Raw genomic sequence first — 21,814 nt, 5'->3', positions numbered from 1 at the left:
CCGGCGGGCGCGGCGTCATCCGGGAGCGCCGCAGGGGCGGGCGCAGGGAAGCGGAGCGGGACGGGGAGAGCGGCCGGGCTGCCCCCGGAGCCCCCGGAGCCATGGCCCGCCAGCTCATCGGCCCCGCGCTGCCGCCCGGCTTCCCGCACCGCGCCGAGGCCGAGCCGGGCGAGGACTTCAGCCAGGGTGAGAGCACAGGGACGCGCCGGCGTGGGACGGCGGGGCTCTGCGGCCCGTGTTCCACAGTGCGGGATGGATGCTCCGTGGGTGGGATAGCGGGGCTCTGCGGCCCGTGTTCCACAGCACAGGATACTCTGTCGGTGGGATAGCGGGGCTCAGCACAAGATGGATGCTCTGTCAGTGGGATAGCGGGGCTCTGCAGCCCAGTTCCACAGCGCAGGATGCTCTGTCAGTGGGATAGCGGGGCTCAGCACAAGATGGATACTCTGTCAGTGGGATAGCGGGGCTCTGCAGCCCGTGTTCCACAGCACAGGATGGATGCTCTGTCGGTGGGATAGCGGGGCTCCGCAGCCCAGTGTCACAGCGCAGGGTGTGCACCACCAGTGCAGCATCTGGATGGGAGCTGAACCTCCCGGGAGGGTTATTACAGTGACTTTTTCAGGAAAAAAAAAAACCAACATACTTTAAGTAATTTACTTTTGTCTTGCTCAAATGTCGTGTGCGCTTTGAAGCCGGTGCTCTTCAGCAGCTCCAAGTGTGAAATTAGTGGGTAGAAAAGGAGAGGCTGGGCCTGTGCAGCGTGCTTTCTTTTGCCAAGCCAAACCACTTTGTCGGCTGTGGTTTTCCAGGCAGTGTAGCTCAGGATGTGGAGCAGCCTGCCAGTCAGTGGGGCTGTGGTGCCTCGCCTGCCAGGGTCTCACGTTTAGTACTGTCACATCAGAAGTGGGATCTCACCAAGACCAGCTGACTGCTAGGCTGGCTCTTGTGCAGTAGAGCTCAGTTTCCCCGCTAAAATTCTTTCATTTTGTCTGTCAGTAATATCTCTGGAAGCAGCACTTTGAGTGTTTTCCCTCCTTGCCTTTAATCCAGGTTGAGGGCACTAGTGCATATATTCAGTTTCTAGCAGCATGTCACTGACCATTCGGTTACTCCAAAGAAAGCAGCTCTGATGGGAAAGGTTTGTGCTTGTCTGCTCTCTGATTTTTTAATCCAGAAGAGGGAGCAATAGCAAGAGGTACAAAGATGCTGCATTAGCTGACACCATGGCAACATCAAGCTCTGTGCAGAAGCCCCGACTACATGAGCTGGTGCTGCCTTTTCTGGCCCTGTCTGTGTTAATGGCTTATTTATTCACTTTCCATCAACTCCCTGATGCATGCTGCAAGCATGTGTATCATGTATGAAGAAAACAAGTCTAATCCTTAGGCCATGGGTTTGTGACAGTGGGTGTTTTGGCAGTGTCTTGTCTAAGTTACTCAGCTGAGTTTGTCCCCTCTTTGTCCCAGTGTAAATCAGGTTCATGGTATTACAGTTGCACTGGGAACTGATCCAAGATCTGCTTGGAAATTTCTGTGTGAAGTAGGTGAAGGAATTTATTTGCCTTTGAAAACAAACAAACAAAAACCCCAAACCCCAGCTATTGGCAGGTTGTTTGTTTTTATAATTTTCACAGACTTTTACACTCTGACTTTCAGCAACTAAGTGTCCCTGTGCACCCCATGAGGCAGACTGCTGCAGTGCAGAGGAAGAAAGGAGAGCAAGTACTTTGGCATAACACACTTTGCTGTACAGAACTACAGCTCCATCTGGAGCCCTGCACCTGGAGTGACAAAAATCACACAGTGGGGCTGCCACCAGCACCTTCTGTGCTGCAACACTTGCTGGGTCTTGAGTCAAATGGGCCTAGAATTTGTTCTGTAACAATTTCCCTTGTGTTTTCTAACTATTTTAAGAGATGCTTCACCTTTTAAAGCTGAAGAAGTTTTTCCAATATTTTTCCTGCTGTAGTAGTCTCACTGATATTTGAGCTGCTCGTTGCTTTTCTTGAAGAGCACTTGTTCTTTTAGTCTACTTTCATAGTTTCCATCTCCCAACAGCAACAAAGTAGGACTTTGAGCAGCCTGTGGCGGAGAAGACTCTCAGACACAAGAGAAGGCTCTCAGACAGACACAAGAAATAGGAGAGTGATTATGATTACATTTATTGCTAATACATTCCTTCTGGAGGCAATCCACCTGGGAACTGTCTGCAGCCTTGGGAGACTAGTTGGCTCAGTTTCTAGCAGCATTTTGTACCCTGTGCACCGCAGTCAGTAGCAAATATCTCAGCCCCCTTGAGCCCCACTCCCACCACCCCTCTGGATATGAGCATCCAGACATTTTTTCCCACAATATCCACTCGTATTCTTACCATGGGACAAACCACATTGCCCATGGACTACCTCTGGTGTCAGAGAAGTGATGCTAATAATACTTCTGTGACCCTTAACTGGGAACAGGATGGAAGCAAATGGTAGCTAGACAGACCCAAAAGCCTATCCCTGGTAAATCCTTTACCTTCCTCAGCTTGTCCAACCCATGGGATGCACTCATTTCCTGATTCTTCACTTCATGATGGTGCTTTGAAGCTGGACTAACTGTGCTCCTGCTGCACGAATCATACTTCCTTTGGCCCATTTGTCCCTGCCTCTGGGCTGTCCTTGTCCCAGCAGGAGAGAAGTGCTAGGGAATGGCTAAAAATAACCAGAGGCACAGAAGGGAGTTTTGTCTATTTCAGCATTGAGGCCACATTTGTTACAATATGGATGTGTTGATATGTCTGGGTTGATCTACCACTGTGCTGGAGCTGCAAGGCCTTGTCTGTCCTTGAGAGCTTTCCAGTACATCTCTGATGGTGTGGTAGGTTGCTTAGAATCCTCAAATACAGCAGAAATAACCCTAGCAAAACAAAACAAAAAGTAGCTTTTAATTCAGTTTCTGAATAGAATTGACTTAATTTTCAGGCAGATAGTCACCAGAGCCAGCTCATTAGTAGGATGGTCACTTCTAGTTGCTGTGAAACATTCACTTAAGTCTCACTTGGTCCTGCTTCCCTCTTCCCATTGTCCTGCTCTGAATTGTTCCCAGTTCTGGTTACTTTGTCACTTTTCTGCTGCTCTGCCGTTGCTACATCTATTTATCTTTCTCATCTCATTAGGTTTAGTTTCCTGACTCTTGGAGCTCTCCTCTGTTCATCCTTTTGGCTGTATTTTTCCACTTTTCCGTGGCTTGGTGGTGGGAATTTCACAGACTTCTGATTAGATCTTGACCTTCCTCCTTACCCTTTTCTTTCTTTGCTCCCAGAATTTATGCTTTGCAATTTCCATTTCTGCCTTTCTGCTCTTTGTTGTGGCTCCCCAAACCATCCTGATCCATAGCTGTGTCTTTGCCCGTGCTGATTGTTAGTCTCAGTCAGTACCATGATCATATTAATTTTTAATCCCAAGTCTCTTTCCCCTCATTTCTTTTCACCATGTCCTATGACTTTTCTTCCTCAAGCTTTAAATGCCATTTCCCCTTCATTAGTCAGTCTCTGTTTCATTTCTGGTTTTCCTGCTTAGGCTGCAGTTCCACAAACAAACGGTTCTTTCAGGGGAGTGCTGTGGTTTTAAGTTCCCTGATCCAGCTCATTGCGTAGCCTATACAAACAGTTTTGCCAACATAATGGAGAGGAACTGGGACGAAAGTACAGTAATTTCACGATTATAAGCCACACTTCCGGGGTGTCAGCAACGTTTCGTTTTTCCTGCATAAATAAGCCACACCGGATTGTAAGCCGCACTTTCGTTCGCAGCGAGGATCCGTGTGAAACTTTCACAAAGTGGCCAATTAGTAACAGAATCGTGGGATCACGGGATTTACTGGCTCGGCCCTGCTCAGGGCAGCCGCCAGGGAGCAGCCCCAGCCCCGCTCACCGCTGCCGCAGGGAGGCAGGGGAGCGGCGTGCCCAGCTGGTGCCACCGGGAAGAGGGAGAGGGGCGTGCCCGACCACTGCCGCCAGGAGGAGGGAGAGGGGCTTGCCCAGCCAGTGCCACCGGGAGGAGGGAGAGGGGCATCCCTGGCTGCTACCACTGGGAAGAGGGAGAGGGTTTTGCCCAGCCGGTGCCACCAGGAAGAGGGAGAGGGTTGTGCCCAGCCGTGCCGCTGCCGCCACACCACCACTGCCCTGCTGCTGCTGGCTCGGACTTCCAGGTTGGGAAATTTCCAAAATTTGTTCATATATAAACCGCTCTTGAATGTAAGCCGCACTTCCAGTTTGGGAGCAAAATTTTAGTCAAAATGGTGCGGCTTATAATCGTGAAATTACTGTATATGTGTTATCCCTGGTGTTGAACAACATGCCAGTGGGACCAGTCTCCTTCCTTAGTTTTGGTCTTACTAGTTCTATGCAGGTCACAAAACTACTCCTAATTTCTCTCTTCCTCTCTAGTATCAGACTCATCAGGTTGTATCTGAGTTCGTTCCTTCCACTCCAACCCTTTTCTTTTGCATTTAGAGCAAATAAATGGCATGATGTCAGGGTACCAGGTGGCTGGAGAAATCAGTTGTCTTTATCTGGGCTTTATCTGGGTTTTAAGTGTTTTAATTCAAGTGATGCTTTTCGTGTTGAAAGAGGAGACTTCTTGATAGCAGCTTTTATTCCTACTTATCATGCATGTTTGTTTTCTTTAATTTTGAACTTATTTTATCTTTATGGGCTGGGGTGTTGTGTTTTGAATTTTTGTGGGGTGACCCTAGTTTGTAGTTTTGGGGTTTTTTCCATCCTAATGCTGAAATGGATTTGTATGTTCCAGCTAAAACAGGAAATAAGAAGGCAGATCTGCCTGGCTACTTTATAACTAGTGGACTGTCCTTGTGCTAAATATGATTAAAAACTTAGTGAAACTTACTCGAAGGACTTGATTTCTGCCTAGCCTTTGTCAGCTAACAATGGAACCATAATATGCATCAGGTTGTGTTTTGTACGATCAAAAAATTGTAGTTCTTCAACTGGAGATCTAATTTCCTGGTACCATTTATGTTTTCATCTGACCCTTGGCTATTTATAAAGGAAACAATGTCTTTTTCTCACCGAAATACCTATCTGTCCTGCATGTCTTGTACTCAGTGTTTGAGATATTAAGAGGAGGAATGGTGTCTGTGTCACAGGCTGCTAAATCATCAGTAGAATCAAATATCCATTACATGGGAATGTGGGCTGTTTGTACTGTGTGTAAATGGGTACCTTGCTCTGGGTTGGGAAGGCCTCTTACCTTGGCACCGTTGCTGGATTTTGCTTGCTCCAGCTGATTCCTTGTTGATCGAGCCCATGAGGGTATCTGTGTTAAGGGTCTTGTTTGGAGGGCATTTGCTGCTAGGATCAATGGCTGAGCTGCTTCTGGACCCATTGCACATGGTACTGTATCCAAATAAATCTGTAAAGATCAGTGTCTGCTGGTGGGCAGAGTGCCAGAAACAGCTCAGGCCTTATTGCAGTGTTAGTGTCTGAATTTTAATTTTGCTGAGATATTACCCCAGAGGATGAAGGTTTTACTGGAGCTCCATCCGCTGCCCTGGCCTTCTGACAGCAACAATTCTTTGAATTCATTCTCTGAATGCCTAAATCATACCCCTTTCAGCAAAGTACTTAAATCTGTCGCTGTTGTTCACATTTAGCTGAACTGGGAATAACCTTAATCATTAAATCATTCATAAAGCAGGCTGGCAATTACAGTAATTTCACGACCATAAGGTGCACTGGACTATAAGGCGCACCTCTGGGGAGTCGGCAAAATTCACAACTTTGTAGATCATATAAGGCACACCGGACTATAGGACGCACTTTTTTTTTGCAGCAAGGCTTCGCTCCCAGCTCCCCCTGCGCGGTTGCTGGCCAAGGCCCCACCTCCACCCGGCAGCCATGGGCACCCGGGCCCGCCTCCACCCGGCGGGGTCGGGCTATGCCCACCGCCGCTCCGTGCCGCCTCTCCGGGGCCGGGCTACGGCTGCCACGGGGCCGGGGTGTGCCTGTAGAGGGACTGTCCCGCCTCCACGGGGCCAGGGCGTGCCCGCTGCCGCTCTGCCCTGCCTCCATCTGGCAGCCACGGCCCTGCCGGCTCCCCCCACGGCTTGCAGCTCTCACTTCCGGGTAGGCAAATTTCTGAACTTTGTCCATCAGATAAGGCGCACCGGACTGTAAGGCGCACTTCCGGGTTTGGGGGGAAAATTTTAGTCAAAAGGGTGCGCCTTATAGTCGTGAAATTACTGTAATTTAATACTGATGGTCACAAATGCACCCATTTAATAATTTATGGTCTCCCACTCTGGGTACGTACAGATGATGTGTTTCTTCACTAGTAACCTTCAAATGCTTTACTAAGGTGTTTCTTTTAAATGTAAGAGTTTATGCCACATCCATTGTACATTAGTTGTTATACAAAACAGGGCTTTCTAGTCCTGTTCCAGAGGATGCTCGTGTAGGATTAGTAATGTCCTCAGTCAGAACAGTTCAGGGCAGGTTGTTGATGGAAGCATGGTGCTGAAAGAAGTAACTTCTAGAAGTTTATTTAGATGTCTTCTTTAAATGCTAAAGAGAGCAGTGATTGAATAAACTTAATTCCGAGTAAGTACATGTTTTGAAAATGCCATGATAGATCATACTCATTTGAAATGTTTAGTAGGTATCCTTATTAAACCTGGTCTAGTAGGAGGTTCCCTACCCATAGCAGGGAGATTAGAATTAGATATTCTTTAAGGTCTGTTCCAATCCAAATCTTTCTGTGATTTTATGATCCCAAATAACTCTGGATATTCAGTTGCAGGACCAGCACTGCCTCCAGACTACAAAAGCAGCTGTAGCTCAGAAAATCCCGACAGTGATGACGACTCAGAATCTCTTCCTCTACCCAGAGACACAAACAGAGATTCTGAAGAGGAGACAGAAGGAAATCCAGCACCCAAGTGAGTATAGTTTTGGGTTATTTTTATATTTACAAATTTAATTGCAAATGTAATGTGTCTGTCTAACTTATGAGAAAGGGACCATGTTGCATAAAAAAGGTACCTGGATAAAACTTCTGATTAAGGGTTCTGTATGTTCTTCGTGGCCAAGAATGTTCAGGTGACCTGCTTGATGCCCTGTGGTGGAATTAAGTTATTTGGGCAAGTCAGATCTCTGCATTAATATGTTTTATTATAGTTCTGCAAATTTCCGTGTTTATGCTAAGGACACACACCACTTACCATGTACATAAGTATTTGGTACTGGAGTGTTGCCCTGGTTTTGGTATACTAGCTCTCTCTGAGAGGCCATGAGACCTGTTTATGGACATGAATTTGTGCATTCATAATGTCAACTCTAATGAAAAAAGCCTGAATTGTGTAGCAAGTAACTCTCATTTGTTGGGTTGATTACTCACAATTGCTGTGTTAAGAATTTGTGTGTGTTTGCTCTAAGACTGGTATAAGAGACTTCAAGGCCATTATGTCATCTTAATGAGTGCTAGAGTAATTATTATTAAATTTTTTTCTTGTTTTCTTGGCCAATAGTTTTTCACCTAATTAGAATTGAACAGGAAAAATACTACTCAAAATGCAGACAGTGTATAAAAATGGAGGGAGAAGTATACTGAATTTTAGATTATTTTGTGACTAGAAAATGGTATTTCAACATTATACTAAACTTATTTCTACAGCAAAAGCATTCTTAGTGTTGGTTTTTAAATTTCTTTTTCTTTTTTCGAATGTCAGAATATTTTTTAAGTGAATCTTACAGTCCCAGTTCTTTAATTGCTTCAAATCATTTTGCAGCCTTTTGCACTGTTTCCTTGGTAACAGCAGGATTTTTAGTACAGAAGACCCTATGAAATAATTTAATGTGTTTTTTTCCCTTTTTAAAATGTAGATAATTGCTCTGCATGTCAAGGTAATAATTAAGTGAAATCTATATTTGCAGAAAGCCAAAAAGAATTCATGAAGACGATGATGATGATGATGATGGCTTTTTTGGGCCAGCTCTTCCTCCTGGATTTAAAAAACAGGATGATTCTCCAGAGAGGTAATTAAAATGGAATTATATTCAGATTCTTTTCCTTAAAACACAATTATTTTAGATTAAGTATTTTGTATCACTATTATAGAACATTTCAGTTGTGCACTTGAGACTGAGCTGATTAGAGCTAATGTTTTCTCCATTTTCTGAGAACAAGCACAACATTGCCTTGAAACAGAGCACACAGCCCTCCTAGAGCAGGTTGAAAGGAGAGTAAAAGAACTAATGTAAGTTTTCTGAGATGTGTTTTGGGTGTCAAATTTCCTCCATTTCTTTTGATAGGTCTCAGATCAGTGGAGAAAAAACAAATTACAGGTACAAGGACCTGTAGTTCATTCTGGTCTGTGAGGGACTGGGGCAGTTACCTTGTGTGTGGTGCAAGGCCATGTCATTTGCTGATGCATCAAGGATTATTGTTTACATGTCTCCAGGTACAAAACTACTCTGAACACTGTAGGTTTCTGGAAAAGAGGCTGTCAGGTCTACACAAATAAGCATCATTTATGGTCTCTCTCAGGAGGCTTTCCATTTGATTGCTTACAGTTATAAAATACTTCTCCCCCAAAATATTATATGGATTTTCTATACAGAACTTAGCTGTGTCTCACAGCTTTTTAGTGTTTATATCAATCTGTGCACTCCTTTCTATAATTTGAAATTATAGTCTATAGTGGAATTGGTGCTTCCAAGAGGACACTTCCTGATGAGAGTACAAGAGTCCCTTGATCACTTTTATCTGCCTCAGAGCAATAGGGAGCTGGTAGAAAAAGTAATACTTGCCTGTTAGGTACGAGTTTTCAGTTCCAGGAAAGTGACTCAATTTACTGTTAAGCTGTGTGTGTAATATACCATCTCAAAAGAAATTTCAAAGTTAATTTTTTTTTTTTAGTTTGCATAAATTTTTATGATGCTTGGCAGCATAAAATTTATGTAACTAAGTAAGAATTTATATAACAGGTTATTTGGAAGTATCTTTCTCATGTACATTTGGTTACACTTTTCTGTAATTAAAAAGCTCTTGTAGTTGTGGGTATCATGCTCAATGGGATCATTTGGTGCTTTGATGGCCCCACAAACAACTAATTTTGTTTTCCTTTTTCTTGTATTCTGTATGCACAAAGTATTATTTTAATTATACAATTTAGCAGGTCGTTAGAAATAATATATTCTCTAGTAAATAAAGTAAATGCTTGTAACTTCTAATATCAGCAGAGGTAGCCTTGCTTTCTTGATTTTTGACATGAATACTCGTGGTAAAATGGAAGAGGAAGGGGCCATTCACTCAAGAGTTGGACTAATGATCCTTGTGGTTCCCTTCCAACTCAGAATATTCTGTGATTCTGTGACATTGAGGCAAGAGTCTGCTCTGTGTCTGTGATAGATTAAAGCAGTAGAAGGCACTTGGCACTCACTGTATTGTTTTTTCCTGCCATACAATTGCTCCTAGCACGCTTTGAGAAAGCAGATTGAGCAGAGCTGTTTTGCACCCAGCCTGATTCCCTGACTAGGTGGGCACGGTGTGTTGTGTGGGAAGAGCCTTGTCTATCTTCCACCCACACACACCTGGGAGTCTGGGAGGCGGGTAAGCCGTGCAGGGCGCAGACACAATGCTGCTGTCTGCCTGCTGCATTGCCCTTAGCCTTGAGCAGATTGCCAGCTGCCAACTGAGCCATGAATAATTGAAACAAATGCAGGTCGTTTGTTTCAGTGTATGGACAGGCTGTTTATCAGTTCTGTATGACATACTCATTCTTTTAGAAAAGCTTTTATTCTCTTACATCTTTTCCAGACTTGTCAAAGCAACATGGTCATGATTAGGGGCAGCTCGTGTGGCAATCTGCAGTTTGTTGAAAATGGTTTGAATCATTCCAGCATAAAATATGTATGTGAAAAGATTCCCTTCAATTTCGAAGATTATATTACTGTTTATCAATATTAGACAGAAGTGCAGCACTCATAAATATCACTGAAGTGTTCACACATCAAGGTAAAGAGCAAAGGTGATCTTAAAAAAATTTATGTTATACAGTAGAAGAATGCTGAAATACTCATTTCAAAATACACATTAACAAGGACTTCCAACAACAGAACAGTCTTTGCCATATATTAAATGCAATATTCGTTAAATTAACATTAGTCCGTAAGTTTGGGGGATATTTTTGATATGTATAAGTACAGAAGTTACCAACGGCAGTAAAATGTGTTTACCAGTTATTTATTAGTAGTTAATATATTATTAGAGTAAATATATTATCAGACTTGAAATATTACTAGTATTTAGATTCAATTCACCTATTCAGAAACCCTTTGGACATCCCGGAAGCTGTCAAGGATCATGTTACCTGTGTACTGCTGAGGAAAGACTAAAGAGGTGTTCATGTAGGGGAAAAGAAAAAGCATAAGAAGTGGAAAGCATGGGAAGGGTGAATATGAGAACTATTTTTCTGTTCCCTAAAGAACCTTTGAGCTGCGACAGAATCCAGACAGAGTATTTGAAATGGATTCTTTTTCACAGGCTGCACAGATACAGCCCACAACAGAGATGTTCATATATATTTCAGTAGAGAACTTTTTTTATGGTTTGGTTTATCTGTCTCTCCATGCAGAATAAAGGTACTTGTATACTAAAATAAAAGATATTTTTTTGGCTGTATCTGTGTAAGTTTAAACTCAATCTCTTTAAATTACATTAGGAATTTAAAGGACAGTCTTAACAAGAAAGTAGTCAGAAAGAAGATAAAACTGCAGCAGTTAGGTGGGGGTGGAACTTCAAAATCAACCCAGACTTTTTGCCTGGGTTTAAAATCTCACCAGTGCACTTGTACTGGCCTGAGCTCATATTTATTGCTCATGTCTGTATATCTGTGGTTAGTTCTTCCGTGAGAATTTGTGTCTTTTATTTCCCCTCTTTAAACCCTGACAATAATATCAGTACAGCACTGCTGTACTGATTAGATTGCCTGGGATTGAGTAAAGGCCATAACTAGTAAATTCAATTCAGGTGTTGTTACTTTTGATAACCTACAGCTCATAACTGAAGGTCATAATAAACAGGGTGCTGTGTGGTTGGGAGGATACTATCACTTGGTTATGTCTTCAGGTGACAGCTGTTTGGGTTTTTAATTAGTTTTTATTAGCTTTAAAGACTATTATGGTGCATTATTAAGAGGAATCTGCATTCAAAAGACTTTCAATACAGCAAACACAGTTTCTTTGAGCACAGTTTGTAGTATTCTTTTCATCACTGAAAAGAGATTCTCACCTTTCTGTGTTTGTGGAGACAACTGAGTCAACATTGCTTGCAGAGCTGCTACTTAAAAACAAATCAGTGAAGTTACCCGGACTCACAAAACTTTTCTTCTCTCTTTCTTAATCCAAGGTGAAATAAAATCAGAGCAGTTCACTGTTTCTGCTTATTAAAGGACAGTGAAACAGAGGTGCAAGACAAGAAGAACAAAATTGGGTTTGTTGATTGCAAAGCAGGAGTGTATATTTGTCTTATCACCTTTTATTGCTCTTGAATCTGGTGAAGGAAGCTAGGGAAGAAAAAAATTGATTTCCTTCACTATATGCTGCAAGTTTCCTGGGTTTTTTGCATCAAAACTGTCTGCACAGGTCCTCCTGGAAAATGGAGACACTCTTACTCATTCCTACAATAGGTGTGCACAGGGGCACACTTGGCGTGGGGAGGAAGGAAAGTCATACTTCTCATCAATGTTTGATTTTTATATTGATCTGTTGTATTTTTTCCCCCTCAACTGAAAAACTAAGATTTTATTTTTTTTCCCCCCTTTTTTTCCCCCACTGCTGTCAAGGCCCATTATAGGTCCTGCATTACCACCTGGCTTTAAGAAACCTTCAGAGGACACCAGGAGTAGCAGATGTTTCATAGGACCATCTATTTCATCAGAATCCCGTCCCCAGGTCTGTGAAAAGACGAGCCTTTTGTTTTAGTACAAGCTGTCTGAAATGGTTAAAAAAATTGCAGCCTGAAAGAGACTACCAGCATACTTCTCAGGATGACAGTTTAATTTTGGAGTAGAAAGTGTCTGGCATATTTTTGCTGGAGTCAAGTACTGGAGCATAAATAAGCCTTTAAAAAAATAGAAACCGAAAAGACTGGTCTGGTTTGTTGTGCTTTTGCTGTTAAATAGATGGTGCACTCACTGAACACAAGCAGTCTTGGCATCCTAAACTGCAGGCAGAAAACACATCTTCACTTCCTAAAGAGGCTTACTACTGGCTACAACCTTTAAATAAGTTTATCCAAAAGAATTACAATCAAGAATGGCATTGCAGTGTCACTAAATTGTTCTTAGCAATTGCAGGATAATAGCTGTAACTGGGAGTGAGGTGGTTCAGGACAGTGGCACTGACACACCTTTTTGATTCATGTTTTTTGAGTTTTCTGGTTATGTTAGGTAAAAACTAGGTAGAAGTTCTGTAGTACGTCATCCGTGTTGGCAAAATAATGCGTGTGCTACTAAAGAACATTCAGGAATAAGATGTGTGATAAAATACAGCTGTGGGGAAGATTGAGCTCCCTAAACGTGGGCTTCCAGTGCCATTCTGAGGTATCCAAATTGCCCATGGGAGGGCCTGGCAGGCAGAGAGTAACACTTTTAGAGAAGGTCATGCCCTTCTTGAGCAGCACCTCTTAAGCCAGGCAGGAGACCCTAAGACACCAAAAATGGTGCTGGATACCAGTGCTTAGACAAATGAATCTTCTCTCATGCTATGATAAACTGAATATAAATTTCTTGGGAGAATGAATGGTTATTCTGTTTATTTTTAAAAAACTTCTATTTCTACATTTAACTCCCAGACACTATGGAAGATGCTAGACACACTAGGAAAAAAGGATGCAAAGGCTGCTATGAAACTTCACTTTTTTTGTTAGCAGTTGCAAAGCATGTAATTCTCCAGCCTCCTGCAATGAGTAGTGTTGTAATTCATCGTGCAGAAAAATTATCTGACATTTCAGAGGTACTCATCGTCTTAAAACTCCAAATAATGATTAAGCAATTTATCATAGTGACAAATCTCTTGAGGCAGAGATGTCAAAACCGGTCTGCTTTTATATTTTGCAAACAAAAAAGTCTATTTTCTCATAAATACATCTTCTAGCATCAGCTTTTTTACTGATATTACAGAGCTTACCTTTTTTCTTTTCCTAATAATTATCTTGTTATTACCTCCTCCTAATAAAACTCTTTTTCTTAATTTTGAATATGAGTAATTTCTTGTTGGCTTTTTTTAAATTTTATTTAATTATTTTGTATTCAAGTACATCTTTGGAGGCATGCTGACTCTTCACTTTGCTTTAGTGAATCTAATGACTCACCGCCTTGTGTATTCCCAAGCAGTGCTTTGTGCTTCCTGGCTACACAGCCTTGTCATCCTACTCCCATTGCTTTTATCACGCACAGTCAGACTGTAGCGAAATCTTTATACTTTTGTAGATATTGGGCACCTTAGCTTTGCTCCCAGGGTACTGTGGCATCACCATTTTCTTGTCTAGTTTTGCTTACATCCACATCTGTACTGTTTGAACTTGGAGGAAGGCACCAGTGAGCTTTCTGTACAACCCCTGGCAACTAGAAAGATTTTTATTGGCAACTAGTCCCTAACAAACTTACTTTTTTAGCCCTTCTCCAAAAAAATTGCTTAGAGTGCTATGTCAGAATCATGGAATCATTAAGTTGGAAAAGACTTCCTGGATCATGGAGTCTAACTTTGACCCATCACCACCTTGTCAACTAGACCATGGCACTAAGGGCCACATCCAGTAATTTTCTGGACACTTCCAGCAATGGTGACTCCACCACCTCCTTGACAGCCTGTTCCAATGCTTGATAACCCTTGCAGTGAAAAAATTCTTCCTGAAGGGGTCCATGAGGAATCGAAGAAGTGAATGACAGAGCCAAGGAATTAGGTGGAGATGCTGTACACACAGGGGCATAGTACCATGTGTGTCACTGGTGCCCTACCTTGCACGTTAATCTTTTTAGCATCCTCACAGAATCTGAGCTCAAGAAAGTTCTTGCAGTGTGAAATTGTGATCCTTATTAGGGAGATGCATCCAAATGTTGCTAGTGATGGTAAAGCCCAAAATATGGAAGTTGTATGCTTGTGTCTTCCAAATTACCCATGGCCACAGAGGCTGTGTGGCTGCATGCAGAGTAATGTAAAGTAGCAGGGCTCTGTGTGCTGCTACTGCCTTTACCAGCAGTCTTGCCTCAGACAAGAGATACTGCTTTTGGCAAAATGGAGATGAAGTATCCATGTTGAAGTGCTAGAATGGATCTAATCTGAAGTTCTAATCCAGGTTTTTGTTATCTGGGAGATGCATTGCATTAGGTTTATATGCTCTTCCAGACAAAGTCTTCGTTATTCTATAAAGCTAAAGTGTTTCTTTATGCTCTTAGCACCATGTTTGAAATAAATGTTTTATTTTTGGAAGCTGACAGATAGTAGCGAGGATGAAGACAATTTTATAGGCCCAATGCCTGCAAAAGGACCAGTGGAGTCTGATGTGGCCGAAGAGTTTGAGCGCAGAGCTCAGAGAATGAAAGAAAAACTTACTTCAGCAGACAGCGTAAGTTGGATTTCTTAATTTCTAGTGTTTTGTTGCTGGAGTGCATTTGTCGTTCTCTTCGTTTGTTTCTGTGTAAACCTGGTTGCAGTTCTACTTGGGATGCTACACGTGTGCAGGTGTTAACACAAAGAAAAAAGTCTATGATTTCTCTTGGAAGCCAAGAGATTCAAACAATAATTTTTGAATAATTTCTTCACTCTTCCCTCCACCCCTACTTCTTTTGCAAAGGACGAACCCAAACAAGTTACCAGGGAATCATGGATGACAGAGCTTCCACCTGAGTTGAAAAGCTTTGGATTTGGCCCAAGAACATTCAAGAGACGAGCTGACGACAAATCAGGTGATAGATCTATTTGGACAGATACTCCAGCTGACAGAGAGAGAAAAGCCAAGGTGAACATTTGTTTATTCATTCATATACACTTGCAGGCAGTACTGATGTTCGGTGAAATTTTCTTTCCCAGATTTTTCTTTGTTATCAAAATTTACTAATTCAAGCTTAAAGATAAAGACAATGAAGTAGCAACATTAAATATCATTGATATGCATTTATTTCTGCTCCCTTTTGCAGTAGTCAGATACTCTGTATCAACTCATTGACTTTCCAATTAGCATGTTCAGTTTCTTCTCCTATCAAGCTGAGCAGAAAGTATCTGATGGCCTCTATCATGGACTTTACCCTCAAGATTTAATTAAAGTAGATATAGATTTGCTTGCTTTTTACTTCAGACATTCTGATTACTGTAACATGTGGTTTTCTTCTGCTCATCAGGAAAAAGAAGAGGCTAAAAAGTCAGGCAGTAAGGATAATGAAGAAATGGTATTATCTGGGAGGGACAAGAGGCTTATTGAGCAGGTGACTTCATACAATGTAAGTGTAATCACAAAATTGTTCTTCTATATCCTTTAGTTCTTCACTCTTCTGGTTCTCCTTTCTAATGCTGCTGGTTTCCTTGGTGATGGCACTATAGTTTTCCCTTTTAGTGCCCAAACCTATTGCTGTTTTAAGACATTAGAACACTTGGCATTAACATCAACAAGAGCAGGATTGGGTCCTCTCCAAAGTGACACAATTTGGGTTTGTGTATATTGCCTCAGTTTTAGATGGTGCTTTCCTTCAATCATCCTCATGTCAGGACATGGTTGCTGGGACCTTAATTCAAATATTAGCTTGCTTCACACAGTTACTGACATCCCAAGAATAAAACAATAGTTCTGGTTTAACTTTTAGGCCAACATAGTGCACTAACCTCAAAGAGGCGTGATGGGCTAAGCAGGTCTGCATTAATTAACCTCTTGTCATTAATTACATTAACTACTCATTACAGTAACTTCATTGCTTACAGTTTTTCTCAATCTCTACAGGAGCAGATAATGTTCACAGACAGATGTTGGTTACTAGAAATCTGAACTCCATATCAAATTCCCTCTCACTTTTCTGTATGTCAGCCCTGTCCCTTGGAGTGTGTAGGCCACTGCCTGCCTTGCAGCTCTTACTTCTAGTTCTTCCCTGATGTATGGTCTGAACTCTTATGGAAGGCAGTCTTGTCTCTTGAGAGGACAATTAACTTGAGAATCACAGCTTTGGCTTATTTACATGATTATCTGCCACTTCTGATAATTTATTTGTAGTTTATTAAATCATATGTTTTTCCTGATTAGCATTCTGTCTTAATGTTCTTCTTTAGCATTTATTTCTACTATCACTATGAATATAGAAGAATAATTTTCATGTAAAACTATGGGTTTTGCTCTCTGCCATTGGTGGAATAAAACATACACAAGCCTTTGCTGTTTCTAATATTCATGGAGTTGTCTCAAAGTTCAAGAACAATGTTTCTTGGGTTGTTTTGTTGTTTTTTCTTTTTTGTTAAATCAGCCTCTTTTCTGATTTTAAGGTGGCTGTTCTGGGTATTTTTCTTTTAAAGTTTTTTTCTCTATTCTTTCCTATTTCATTCTCTGACATTTACCAAAGATACTTCACTAGAACAGATTTCATTCTTGAAGTAGTTTCTTTCAATGCTGATGCAATATTTTTTCAACACTGGCACAGTTACATCATGAATAAGTATTGTCTATTTACCTTGAGAATCTTTTCTTAACTCATGCATAAGCTATTATTTGCATGTGATACAGTAGTGAGTGTTTGCACAGGAGGTGAAGGAAAATCATGAGAAATCAGAGCTGCTTTTTACTTTTCGATGAGACAGTTGGTTTAAATACACAAATGCGCTGTATCTTTGTAAATGATCTTGTGAGAGCTAATCCTGCTCCTATGTGAAATCAGCAGAAGTTTTATGTTGTGTTTGAGCTGGATCATGCTCTCTTAGAATGCAGCTAAAGTCCTTGAGTTGGTAAAAGACATGCTCCAGCTCAAACCTTTGACTTTATCCTGTGAGCTTTCAACAGATGATTGAAAGTTAGGAGCACACATTTTAAAACCCACTGTAGTGCATGAAAGATTAAAAGGATGTCTAGCTTGTTCCTGCCCCTAGCAGAGACCAAATCCAAGTGCTTAGGGAATGTGTATAGGAAACTAGGCTTGTCCTTTGAGATGCTTCTTTTGACATGGTATCTTCATTCTGCCAATAATGTCAGAGCAACTTTTATATTTCTTTTGTGTTAAGTTTATAATTTATCTGCATTGTATGTACAACATTATGGCCATCTACATCAGTGAATTATTAGTATTTTAACCTAGGCAAGATTGTTCACACTTTCTACTCCATGTATGCTAAATTTATCATTCTATATCCAGTTACTAAGCCGCCTTCTTTTTCTGTAATTTTTAGCCTTCCTGACTTCAATCTTTCCATTTGGATTTTCTGTATGTTGTTGTTGATGTTCTTAAATACTTTACTTCCTCTTCCTCCTCATTTCTTCCAGGAGTCAAAGAGGTCAGAGTCTCTCATGGACATCCACCAGAAAAAGCTGAAGAGCAAAGCATCTGAAGAAAAGAGCAAACCTCAGGAAAGAAGGCCATTTGACCGAGAGCAGGATCTCAAAGTCAATCGCTTTGATGAAGCACAAAAGAAAGCTCTTATAAGAAAATCCAGAGATCTGAATAGCAAATTTGAGCACAGTAAAGGCAACATGTTTTTATAAGATGAAAGCATTAAGCTTTTTTGAAGTGAAGTCAATTAAAATTTGAATACTTAATTTTTGTAAGTATTTTTCTGTAAATATTTGTATGCAAAATAAATATCCTGATGTTTAACTATTTTTCCTTGTCTGTAAATACTCTCTTAGGGAGGATCATCTGAACTAAAACTAAAGTAGTAAAGGAAAGTCCCGGTATAAAAAAAAAAAATTTGCTACCTTAAAATTTTGATACGTATATTTTTTTGTTGTTAGCATACAAATAATTCATTAAAATAGGTGGGTTTTTTAGGAGCTGTAGACTTAATCTTGCAATGGAGTTGGCAGTTTTCCCTTTTCTCCTGCATGCTTAAGATACTCTTTCTGAACCTGACCTGAAGGCCATGGAAAAATCCTTTACATTTGTGTTCGGAACATTGCTTGACTGGAGTTCCTGCTGGGGAATATAAACTCAAATGGCAGCTTTTATATTTGCTTTTATTTCTGTGATTCTGTGCCTGTACATAAATGCAGGTTTATATGTGTGCAGTATAGTTTCTGTACTATAGCAGGAAGAGGTAGGGGTAGCAGGAGTAATAAAACCTCAAGGTTTTCAGAGTTAGTTGTAAAATGGTAGTATATGAGAAGAGAAAATCTGAGTTTCCATCTGTAGAGGTTGTCATCAGAAATCCATCTTTTTAAACACATACAATGTGAAAATCAAAGTAAGGCTTATTTTGCCCAATCATTTGCGGATCAGAGCAACTCCTCTGTAAGGAAGGAAATAAATCTGACATTTAAAAAAGTCTGCATTCATGTTTAGAGTTCTTGACCTCTTCTGTGGGTAAGCAGCAGAAAGGGTTGTCAGACCTTGCAATGGGCTGCTCAGGGAGGTGGGGGAGTCAGCATCCCTGAAGGTATTCCCGAAACAACTGGCTATGGCACTTGCTGCTTTGGTCTACAAGGTGGGCATCAGTCAAAGGTTGGACTCAGTGATTTAGGAGTCTTTTCCAACTTAAATGATTCTGTGATTCTGTGTTAATTATTTAAAATTAGTCCTGTGCTTTCACCCTTTGTCTCAAATGTTTAGGATCCTTCTTAAGCAGTTACTGAAAGTACCTATACATGAAAACAATTTTGTATATGAGAGGCTGGTAATTTGGAAGTATAAATACTGTGGGATTTGCTGTAATTTGAAAAAAATTCCTGTAATTTGGAAAAAGGCTACCCTGAGAGATGGTGTCTGGATTACTTCATGTTTAATTGAGCAGTGACCTATCAAGCTCCAGAAATGAATAGTTAAAACCTTGGTCTTATTTTATTGCATTTGTGTGTGAGCTGGAGACACAGGCTTCATGGGTTGAGAAGTCTTGGAGAGTTTCCAGTGTTGTAATTGAGTGCTTATGTGGAATGTATTTAGATACCACCTCTTTTTTTATTTTTTTAATGGACAATTAATTTTGTCAGCTGAAAAATCTGCTACCTTCAGGAGAAAGAGAGACTGATTTTATATTGTTTGCTTTTTATCAGTTTTCAGTTTCTGAGCCTTTTGTTTTGAGGTGAGAGGAGGGTTTAAATAAGGGCTATTTATTTTTCTTCCCCTAATACAGACTTCTCTTGCCTCATGCTTTTTTAACTCAGCAAGCAAGGCCTTGTTAAATTCTACTTTCTGAGGAAATGTAGATTTCTTTATTGGAAAAGCAGTATTAGAAGTGTCTGGGATTTTTTTTAGGCAACTAAAGTGATGACAGGGTGAGTATGGCATGACTAGCTAAATCTTCACAGCTGAGAAAAAATTACTTGATGAGCCCATCATGCAGTTCTTGTTCATTCAAAGTCTGGAGCAAGAATGAGGGCTGCTTGTATAAACATTTTGTTGTTGTTTTGTGCTCTGTTTTGATTTTTGTTCTTTGGCCCCTCCTCCTCCAAACTGAGGACCGGTCATCAGATGTCACAGATGGCCAAATCCAGTTGGCTCCCTGCTTGTTTGCTCTCTGCCCTGCCTGGCCCCATCAGAGTCTCCTGCCCTGTCCAAGGCCATGTTTGAGAGGAGGCTCTGCAGTGTTGCTCGAGAGGAGAGCACTCATAACGGGTGTGCAGCTGCCCCTTTGCCATCGTGCACTGCTCTTCCATCGGTGGAACACGTGGTTCCAATTAGTGAAGCCTTGATGCAAGCTGGTGACTTTTTTTCCCTCCTCTCTGCAGCAGCTTCTTAAAGACTTGGTATCAGTGTCATGAACTTGAGGTGGGGGAAAGTGCAGTTGTTGAGAGTTCAAGGTAAGCTTTTCATTACTTTGTGTAAATTCTATGAACCTTTGAACTGAATTAATATACAAAGTAATCTCTTACTCCATGCCAAGCCATTCCATCAAATAGTTATTAGAGCAAGCAGTAGCTCAGTAAATTACAAGCTCTGTAAGCTTTTATGGGAAAAGATGAGACATCTACAGTTTGAACAAGTTATAAAGTATTTCTGCTGAAATGTTAGGAGGTATTTTTTTCAGAATCTAATTTGAAAAACTAGAATCTATTTCACAGAGAATCTTCACCATAATTACTATGCAGTGTTTCTGGTAACCAGCTCCCAACACAGATTTAATGTATGCTGTTGCTACTCTACAGTGCCAGTCCACGTCACAGCATATTGGCTCCAGACATATCAGGAAATCCTGTTTTGTAAGAAGAAATATTAGGGAGGTTTTCCTGGATGTGAAAAGTCTACCAGCCTAGATTTTAGTGTGCTTGCCTTTGATTTGTGCTGGTATAGATGTCCTTTATTTATATTGATGTTGAACATTCATGCTTAACAGTGAGGTCTCCCTCCTTCTGAAATGTTAAATTCAGGTGTGTAATTCATAGTATAGTCAATAAAATGAAACATTTTGTCATAGGCATATGGTAAACTGCGTATTTAAAAGGAGTTTTAAGGAACATTGTTTATTAATAAAAATGACGACAGGGAAAAGAACCAAAAAACAATTGAGTTTGCTTTTATCAAGGAACAATTAAAAGCAATAAAGACATTTTAAGAAAACTTACTGATTGTTTTGTATGTGTCTTCCGGACAAAGATATTGAGCTACCATGCTGTCTGAGATGGAAAATTTTGTTAGGATATGATACAGTAATACCTGGGTAAAATCTCTGTCTATGTTCTTCCAATGTAAACACCTATTTGTAGAGTTATTTTTTGCTTTTGCTGTTACAGAATGGATATTGGTGGATGCCCTCTGCATGTTGGCTTTTCCTGGGATGAACGGCATTTCCCAAATAATCAACAGCAATTGAAATGTATTTTATTTAGGGCTTTGAGACACCAAAATGGCATTGTAGAAATATCTTTCTTCTAGAAAGAAACATTAAGATGAAACATTGACATATTTATGTCCAATAGGAAAGGGCGTTTTCCGCATAAGGGAAGATTTAAAATGCTGCAGAAGGTTCCAGGGGTCCGGGGTTAATTGAGCTTGGGGATTTGTTTTGTTTCTGAAATGTAAATTTGTTGTTATTTCTGTCCAGTCAATTACAAATCACATGTTGATTTAAGAGTCATATAGCATTAAAAATCAGAATCTGAAAACTTCCTGTGCATGCATCCTCAGCTCTTGCCACCCACCTTGCACACAGTGGATATAGTTTCTAATTGCATAATTACCCAATTCTCAAATAAAACACGTGCACGTGTTTTCTTGTCCTTATGAATTGTGTGCAGAGGTTTATATGCGGGGGGGAAACCCCAACAAGTTATGCAGTGTCTTTCAGACAACCTCTCCAGATTTTTCTCATGTGTTCACAAAGATGGTTGAGGAGCACACTTGTGGCTCCCTGTTGTTGTGCACCTCTGAAATGCATCTTTCTGATGATTCCAGCTCTGGCAGATGTATGGGAAGCGGTGACCCACAACAGTATCTCACACAAATGTGGCATTTCTGTTCTTTTCAAACACGACATGAAGGTTGAGGCATTACCCATGCAGAGCCTCCTAAAGTGGCTATCGCTACAACAGCCACTGGTTCAGTTCATCTGTTTTCTTACATTGGTCCTTAAACCAGTAATAAGTCCCACTACTCTTTGAAATTATTCGAATCAGCATGGAAATCAAGCCTTAGTT

At 40.9% G+C, this 21,814-nt stretch overlaps 1 protein-coding gene across 1 annotated transcript; it reads left to right on the top strand.

The window, feature by feature from the left end:
- The first annotated feature begins 53 nt into the window (after positions 1-53).
- GPALPP1 (GPALPP motifs containing 1) lies at positions 54-21,401 on the top strand. Its single transcript, XM_033052134.2, has 8 exons — positions 54-186; positions 6,794-6,938; positions 7,933-8,034; positions 11,844-11,952; positions 14,492-14,626; positions 14,855-15,019; positions 15,399-15,497; positions 17,513-21,401. The coding sequence occupies exons 1-8, from the start codon at positions 102-104 to the stop codon at positions 17,729-17,731; spliced, it is 1,059 nt and encodes a 352-aa protein (XP_032908025.1). The 5' UTR covers positions 54-101; the 3' UTR covers positions 17,732-21,401.
- Positions 21,402-21,814: the final 413 nt, after the last annotated feature.

Source organism: Catharus ustulatus, chromosome 2 (assembly GCF_009819885.2).
Source record: "Catharus ustulatus isolate bCatUst1 chromosome 2, bCatUst1.pri.v2, whole genome shotgun sequence".
NCBI lineage: Eukaryota > Metazoa > Chordata > Aves > Passeriformes > Turdidae > Catharus > Catharus ustulatus.
The sequence above is the reverse complement of the archived record's forward strand: the minus strand, read 5'-3'. Positions and strand labels throughout refer to the sequence as shown.

Coding starts and splice junctions, on each gene's coding strand:
- GPALPP1 (XM_033052134.2), top strand. CDS start 102: ATGGCCCGCCAGCTCATCGGCCCCGCGCTGCCGCCCGGCTTCCCGCAC. Junction 14,627..14,854: donor AACTTACTTCAGCAGACAGC/GTAAGTTGGATT, acceptor TCTTTTGCAAAG/GACGAACCCAAACAAGTTAC. Junction 15,020..15,398: donor ACAGAGAGAGAAAAGCCAAG/GTGAACATTTGT, acceptor TCTGCTCATCAG/GAAAAAGAAGAGGCTAAAAA.